This window comes from Oncorhynchus nerka, linkage group LG20, assembly GCF_034236695.1.
Source record: "Oncorhynchus nerka isolate Pitt River linkage group LG20, Oner_Uvic_2.0, whole genome shotgun sequence".
In the NCBI taxonomy this organism is placed as follows: Eukaryota; Metazoa; Chordata; class Actinopteri; order Salmoniformes; family Salmonidae; genus Oncorhynchus; species Oncorhynchus nerka.
In genome coordinates, this window is record NC_088415.1 from 80,351,899 (window position 1) to 80,360,188 (window position 8,290).

At 42.7% G+C, this 8,290-nt stretch overlaps 1 protein-coding gene across 5 annotated transcripts in view; it reads left to right on the forward strand.

Moving 5' to 3' along the window:
• The window catches only part of LOC115103201 (glycogen debranching enzyme-like), a 30,980-nt gene extending 22,991 nt beyond the window's left edge, over positions 1-7,989 (forward strand). For all 5 annotated transcript variants that reach the window (XM_029623962.2, XM_029623963.2, XM_029623961.2 and 2 more), the window contains exons 27-34: positions 1,705-1,825; positions 2,057-2,192; positions 2,825-2,937; positions 3,116-3,327; positions 6,394-6,491; positions 6,681-6,768; positions 6,917-7,050; positions 7,136-7,989. In XM_029623962.2, coding sequence (XP_029479822.1) covers positions 1,705-1,825; positions 2,057-2,192; positions 2,825-2,937; positions 3,116-3,327; positions 6,394-6,491; positions 6,681-6,768; positions 6,917-7,050; positions 7,136-7,253 — 1,020 coding nt within the window. In that variant the 3' untranslated portion in view covers positions 7,254-7,989. The remainder of the gene's footprint in view (positions 1-1,704; positions 1,826-2,056; positions 2,193-2,824; positions 2,938-3,115; positions 3,328-6,393; positions 6,492-6,680; positions 6,769-6,916; positions 7,051-7,135) is intronic.
• The last annotated feature ends 301 nt before the right edge of the window (positions 7,990-8,290 follow it).

Here is an 8,290-nt window from a genome sequence, read left to right on the forward strand (position 1 = left end):
CTGGGTTCGAGTCCAGGCTCTGTCGCAGCCGGCGACCGTGTGCCACGACCGGGAGACCCATGGGGTGGCACACAATTGGCCCAGCGTCGTCCAGGATAGGGCAGGGTTTGGTCGGCAGGGATGTCCTTGTCCCATCGCGCACTAGCGACTCCTGTGGCGGGCCAGGCGCAGTGCACGCTGACACTGGCCAGGTGCACTGTGTTTCCTCTGACACATTGGTGCGGCTGGCTTCCTGGTTAAGTGGGCATTGTGTCAAGAAGCGGTGCGGCTTGGTTGGGTTGTGTTTTGGAGGATGCACGGCTCTCGACCTTCGCCTCTCCCGGGTCTGTACGGGAGTTGCATCGATGAGACGACTGTAACTTCCAATTGGATACCATGAAATTGTGGGGGGAAAAAGAGAGTCTGGAGCTTTCCTCACCGGGATTGTGCAACATTTGCCCATTTATTATTTTTGAAATTCTTCAAGCTCTGTCAAATTGGTTGTTGATCATTGCTAGACAACCATTTTCAGGTCTTGCCATAGGTTTTCATGTAGATTTAAGTCAAAACTGTAACTCAGACGTTCAGGGATAGTCTTGGTAAGCATCTCTAGTGTAGATTTAGCGTTGTGTTTTATGTTATTGTCCTGCTGAAAGGTGAATTCATCTCCCAGTGTCTGTGGGAAAGCCAGGTTTCCTTGGTGAACCAGGTATTCCTCTAGGATTTTGCCTGTGCTTAGCTCCATTCCGTTTCTTTCTTATCCTACAAAACCCCCCTTGTCCTTAACGATTACAAACATACATATAACATGATGCATCCACCACTATGCTTGAAAATATGGAGAATGGTATTCAGTCGTGTTGTGTTGGATATGCCACAGATATAACACTTTGTATTCAGGACAAAAAGTGAATTGCTTTGCCACATTTTTTGCAGTGTTACTTGCATCGTTGCAAATAGGATGCGTGTTTTGGAATATGTTTATTCTGTAACGGCTTCCTTTTCACTCTGTTGATTAGGTTAGTATTGTGGAGTAACTACAGTGTTGAACCATCCTCAGTTTTGTTCTATCACAGCCATTCAACTCTAACTGTTTTAATGTCACCATTGGCCTCATGGTGAAATCCCTGAGCGGTTTCCTTCCTCTCCGGCAACTGAGTTAGGAAGGACACCTGTATCTTGTGACTGGGTGTATTAATACACCATCCAAAGTGATATTAAAGGTTCAATAAAAATAAACAATGAATTAATAACTTCACCATGCTCAACGGGATATATTTTTAATGTATGCTTTTTTATTTTGACTCATTTACCAATAGGTGCCCTTGTTTTCGAGGCACTGGAAAACCTCCCTGGTCTTTGTGGTTGACTCTGTTTGAAATTCGACTGAGGGACCAGTGGGGTACAGGGATGAGGTAGTCATTCAACAATGTCTATGCAACTTATGTGATTTGTTAAGAAAATTTTTACTCTTGAACTTATTTAGGCTTGCCATAACAAAGGTGTGAATACTTATTGACTAATTTTTAATTAATTTGCAAACATTTCCACATTGACCCTATGGGGTATTGTGTGTACGCCGGTGTCACAAAATGTCAATTTAATCCATTTCAAATTCAGGCTGTAACACAACAAAATGTGGAAAAGTCAAGGGGTGTGAAACATTTCTAAAGGCTCTGTACATCATGCACAGGTACAGTCTAACTTGATCCTTGTGTGTTTCAGTCCCTGCTCACACAGCCCTTGTGTGATGTCATCCACGAGGCCATGCAACGTCACATGCAGGGTATCGACTTCAGAGAGCGCAACGCAGGACCAAAGATCGACATGCACATGAAGGACGAGGGTGAGTTTGCCACAGTCTAGTCACCTCTCGTTTCGGTCACACTTTAAGTTAATAAGTAGTACCAGGAGTTTTTACTGACCAAGTTACCTGACGAGGAAAAACTCTGGGCCACCTGTTATTCCCTTCAAGTGGCTCTTTTTGGTTTTTAAGGTTTTTGTTATGAGGTGCACATTGTCTTGTTGTCTTGCTTCAGCAAATATGGTATATTGTTATTATTCTCCTTGCTCCCAGGCTTCAATGTTGTGGCCAAAGTGCACCGTGATACTGGCTTTGTTTACGGTGGCAACCGCTTCAACTGCGGAACATGGATGGACAAAATGGGAGAGAGTGACAAAGCTCGCAACAAGGGCATGCCTGCAACACCCAGGTAAGACTCTATCCACTTTACCCCTATTTCTCAAAGGTCCAATTCAGCTGTTTTTATCTCAATATCAAATCATTTCTGGGTAACATTTAATCACCTTAATGTGATTTAATTAAAATGGTCAAAATTAAACTAAAAATTGCTTCTTAGCAAAGAGTAATTTCTCAAACAAGAATTTTGCTAGGACTGTCTGGGAGTTGTCTGAGTAGGGAGGGGAAACTGAAAACGAGCTGTTTTTGGCAGAGAGGTTTGGAACGGCCTTTCTTATTGGTCTATTTACTAATTTACCAGGCAGGCCAAAATTCCATCCCACCACAACAGGCTGAAATCTCAGCCGGTCTTTTCAAACAGCTCTTACACTAAAAGGGCATTACCATCATTTTCACAATTTCACAGTATTATTCCAACCTCATGGTGTGGAAATATAGTATATAAAATACAGGAAAATCAAGCTTTTGACTGCTCTGGGCCTTTAAACCTACAAAACAATACAATTAAACCAAACTAGGGAAAAGGGAAAAGCCAGTGTATGTTTAGTTGGGTGTCTTTCCTGCTTCTCCTGAAGTTTGTAAAGATGTAATAATGCATATTAAATTGATTTGATGTGACTTGTCTCCCTGGTTGTGTGTCTCCAGAGATGGGTCAGCAGTGGAGATTGTGGGCCTCAGTAAGTCTGCGGTGCGCTGGCTGGTGGAGCTCCATAAGAAGGGCCTGTTCCCCCATAGCTCCATGAAAATACACCGGGACGGTGAGTGCTGCCTGGACACACACACACACACACACACATATGCACCAGCAGTGCTGGCATACACACACATTGACATGTATGTAAACATACATGTGCAATGTCCCTCCCTCAGAGACAATTGTTTCGCTAATAAGACATAATGAAACATGTTTTATTATATGATTGGTTTCCCTTGCAGGTAAGGAGGTGAAGGTTTCCTATGAGGAGTGGAACCACAAGATCCTGGCCAACTTTGAGAGGAACTTCTATGTGTCCCACGACGAGAAGGACCCCAACGAGAAGCACCCCGACCTGGTCCACAAGAGAGGCATCTACAAGGACAGCCACGGAGCCTCCAGCCCCTGGTGTGACTACCAGCTCAGGCCCAACTTTTGCATTGCCATGGTGGTGGTGAGTTGCCATCAGTGTGGCATCAGCCCATGCCCCGTTCCTTCAATCCTTTGCATGTTTTTTTCTCATAGAGAAGCATTGGAATTTCAGTTTTCTTCCAGCATTGACTGAATTGAAATGGAATTGACACCAACCCTGGGCCTTAGCCCATATACACTACCGTTCAAAAGTTTGGGGTCACTTAGACATGTCCTTGTTTTTGAAAGAAAAGCACATTTTTCAGTGTCGACATTGTTGATGTTGTAAATGACTATTGTAGCTGTAAACGGCAGATTTTTTTATGGAATATCTACATAGACGTACAGAGGCCCATTTATCAGCAACCATCACTGCTAGGCAGAGTTGCAAAGAAAAAGCCATAGCTCAGACTGGCCAATAAAAAATTGAAGATTAAAGATGGGCAAAAAAACAGACACTGGACAGAAGAACTCTGCCTAGAAGGCCAGCATCCCGGAGTCGCCTCTTCACTGTTGACGTTGAGACAGGTGTTTTGCGGGTACTATTTAATGAAGCTGCTAGTTGAGGAGGCGTCTGTTTCTTAACCTGTTGGGGCTAGGGGGCACAAGGAGTTCCCTAAAGGGATCCCATTCAGCTGAAAAAAAATATTATTTAGAAATATTTAACTTTCACACATTAACAAGTCCAATACAGCAAATGAAAGATAAACATCTTGTTAATCTACCCATGGTGTCCGATTAAAAAAAAAAAATGTTTTACAGTGAAAACACAACATATATCTATGTTAGATGACCACCAAATTCAAAAACATACAAGGCGATTTTTCACAGTCACAAAGCATAAATATAGATAATGAATCACTAACCTTTGATTATCTCCATCAGATGACACTCATAGCACATCATGTTATACATGTATTGTGTGTTTTGTTCGATAATGTGCATATATATATATATAAAAAATCTCAGTTTACATTGGCGCGTTACGTGCAGTAATGTTTTGATTCCAAAACATCCAGTGATTTTGCAGAAATACTCACAATAAACATTGATAAAAGATGCAAGTGTTGTTCACAGAATTAAAGATAAACGTCTCCTCTATGCAACCGCTGTGTCAGATTTTTCAACAAAAAAATTACGGAAAAATAATAATCTGAGAACGGCGCTCAGAACCCAAAGAAATAGCCGCCATTTTGGCATCAACAGAAGCTACAAAAAACACTAAATATTCACTTACCTTTGAATATCTTCATCAGAAGGCAGTTCCAGGCATCCCAGTTCGACAATAAATGACTGATTTGTTCCATAAAGTTCCAAAAAGCCCATAATTTAGCCACTTGTTGTTAGCTTGTTCAGGCCAGCATTCAATCCTCAAAAAGCACGAGCAATTCTTCCAGACAAAAACTCAAAAAGTTCCGTTACAGGTCGTAGATACAAGTCAAATGATGTATGCAATCCATATTCAGGATGTTTTAAACATTAATCAGCAATAAGGTTCCAACCGGAGAATTTCATTGTCTGAAGAAACGCATTGAAACGTGAGGACACTCTCTCGTGACCGCGTGCAATGAGACCGAGGCTTTCTGCCAGACCACCCACTCAAAGAGCTATTATGAGCCCCACCTTTATAGTAGAATCATACAACCAGAATCTAAAGACGGTGACATCTTGTGGAAGCCCTAGGAAGTGCATGCTCATCCATATCTAAGATGGACATCAAATGGCACTGTTTTCTAAATTGAGTTCTCACTTCCTGTTTGGATTTCTTCTCAGGTTTTTGTCTGCCATATGAGTTCTGTTATACTCACAGACATAATTTAAACAGTTTTAGAAACTTCAGTGTTTTCTATCCACCAGTAATAATAATATGCATATATTCCCATCTGGGAAAGAGTAGGAGGCAGTTTACTCTGGGCATGCCTTTCATCCAAAAGTGAAAATGCTGCCCCCTAGCCCCAACAGGTTTCTTTAACTAGACACTCTAATGTACTTGTCCTTTTGCTCAGTTGTGCACCGGGGCCTCCCACTTCTCTCTCTATTCTGGTTAGAGCCAGTTTGTGCTGTTCTGTGAAGGGAGTAGTACACAGCGTTGTACGAGATCTTCAGTTTCTTGGCAATTTCTCGCATGGAATAGCCTTCACTACTCAGAACAAGAATAGACTGATGAGTTTCAGAAGAAAGGTATTTATTTCTGGCAATTTTGAGCCTGTAATCGAACCCACAAATGCTGACGCTCCAGATACTCAACTTTTCTAAAGAAGGCCAGCTTTAATTAGTACAATAGTTTTCAGCTGTGCTAACATAATTGCAAAGGGTAATGGGCTGACAATGGGCCTCTGTATGCCTATGTAGATATTCCATAAAAAATCTGCCATTTCCAGCTACAATAGTCATTAACAACATCAACAATGTCTACACTGTATTTATGATAAATGTGGAATTGGTCCCCCCATTGCTGCTATAATAGCCTCCACTCTTCTGGGAAGGCTTTTCACTAGATGTTGGAACATTGCTGCGAGGACTTACTTCCATTCAGCCAACGAGTATTAATGAGGTTGGTGTTCGATGGGGTTCAGATCAGGGCTCTGTTGAGGCCAGTCAAGTTCTTCCACACTGATCTCAACAAATAATTTCCGTATGGACCTTGCTTTGTGCACGGTGCCATTGTCATGCTGAAACGGGAAAAATCCTTACACAAAGTTGGAAGCACAGAATCGTCTAGAATGTCATTGGTAGTCCGTCGGACTGCCAGATGGTGAAGCTTGATCACATTCCAGAGAACGCGTTTCCACTGCTCCAGAGTCCAATGGCAGCAAAGCTTGTGTGTGGCTACTCGGCCATGGAAACCCATTTCATGAAGCTCCCGATGAACAGTTCTTGTGTTGACGTTGCTTCGAGGCTGTTTGGAACTCAGTAGTGAGTGTTGCAACCGAGGACAGATGATTTTTACGCGTTATCTGCTTCAGCACTCGGCGGTCTTGTTTCTGTGAACTTGTGTGGCCTACCACTTCGTGGCTGAGCTGTTGTTGCTTCTAGACATTTTCACTTCACAATAACTCTTATGGGTTAATAAGTTGACCTGAATGGTGTTCTCTATTCTGTCCTTGAGGCTCCGGAGTTGTTCACTGTGGAGAGAGCCTGGAAAGCCCTGGGAATTGCTGAGAAGAAGCTGCTAGGACCTCTGGGAATGAAGACGTTGGACCCAGAGTAAGAGACCTCATTATCCCTCATCACCATGGGACCTGACCAGGAGAACCTAGGCCCTGAGTTTTTCTTATTCAGATCATATGTTCAAGAAAAACTCCTGGCCCCACTCATACTTGTTCATTAACTGATTCATTTTCAATACTTATTTTCCTGGCACATATACTGACATCAAGTTAATTTCTCCCCTAGTGATATGGTGTACTGTGGTGTCTATGACAACGCCCTGGACAACGATAACTACAACGTGGCCAGAGGTTTCAACTACCACCAAGGACCGGTGAGTGTCCCTTACTGAGGAATTGAGTTGTATTATACCTTGAATTAGGAGTTATTGTTAACTTTATTATGTCAATGCTCCCGAGGGTATAAATAAAGTTCTATTAAATTGATCTGATTGGTTTAATGACTTTTTGTTTGTTTTTTAGGAGTGGCTATGGCCAATTGGGTACTTCCTGCGAGCAAAGCTCTATTTTGCCAAGAAGCTTGGGAAGGAGACCTATGAACAGACAGTGTACCTGGTGAAGAGCATTCTCTCTCAGCATTATGTCCACCTGGAGAGGTAAATACACACACTAACACACACATTTGCACATGCGCACACACACACTTTGAACTTTCATCCATGTCTCTTCCTACCCTCTAAGGTCTAGCTGGAAGGGTCTGCCAGAGCTGACCAATGAGAATGGCCAGTACTGTCCCTTCAGCTGCGAATCACAGGCCTGGTCCATCTCCACGGTGCTGGAAGTCCTCCACGACATATAGCACCTTACTTCCTGTGGGCGGAAACTCGCCCCATGATCTAATGTCCTCCTGTAGTCCGGCACTGTTTTAATTCACCTTCATAGTGTGGTGTTTGTTGTCTTGTTTTGGACCACGTGTACACCCTATGCATTAAACCTACTGGGCTCGCAAGTATACAGTAATGCCTTGTGAACACCAGCAATTCTAGTGGTTGTGGACGGCATTGGGAAATTTTAGCTCACGGCCTCATTTGACGGCTGACTTAGTGTTGTCAAGGTATGATCCCTGTGTTACAGTAGATACATGAGCTAATGTTAAAGCACTTAATGATAAAGTATTAAAGATAATGTATTGGAAGGGTTTGGAAGACCGACTGTTTTTAAACCAGCTAACCTCATAGGCAGTTGAACTTAACCGTGTGTCGCCTGCACTGCTACCCGGTCCATGGAGATCCTTTTAAAGATGGTATCAAAATGTACTGTACTATGAAATTAGTCAAGTGACAACCCATTGCTGTGTGCTTCCATGCCTTTTTATTAGAGTTTAGATCCCTAAAAATGAACCTCTGTGGAAAGCATCACTGTGACAGAAGAACTTTTAGAGTAGCTGTTCTATCCATAACCCACCCTAAATGTGATGCATCGCTCCTTGTGAATCTGGTGCCACTTTTTATTGGTCAGCATGCTCCCAGTTTATAGTGTGATTCATAAGTGTGTCTGTCTACATAGTGTTGTCACATAAACAGTCTGCAACATGAGACATTCTGTGTCTTTGACTTGATGTTTGTGTTGAGGTAAAGAAACCCATAATAGGGTTAGCCTGTTCACCAGCTTTTTTTCTCTGGATTGTTAGACACAGCACAAAATAAATGTTTTTTATACAGTACCAGTCAAAAGGCTGGACACACCTACTCGATCAGCTCCTTTGTCTCACAACAACCTCTCCCTAAGTATAAGCAAGACAAAGGAGCTGATTGTGGACTATAGGAAAAGGAGGGCCGAACAGGCCCCCATTAACATTGACCTTGCTGAAGTGGAGTGGATCGAGGGTTTCAAGTT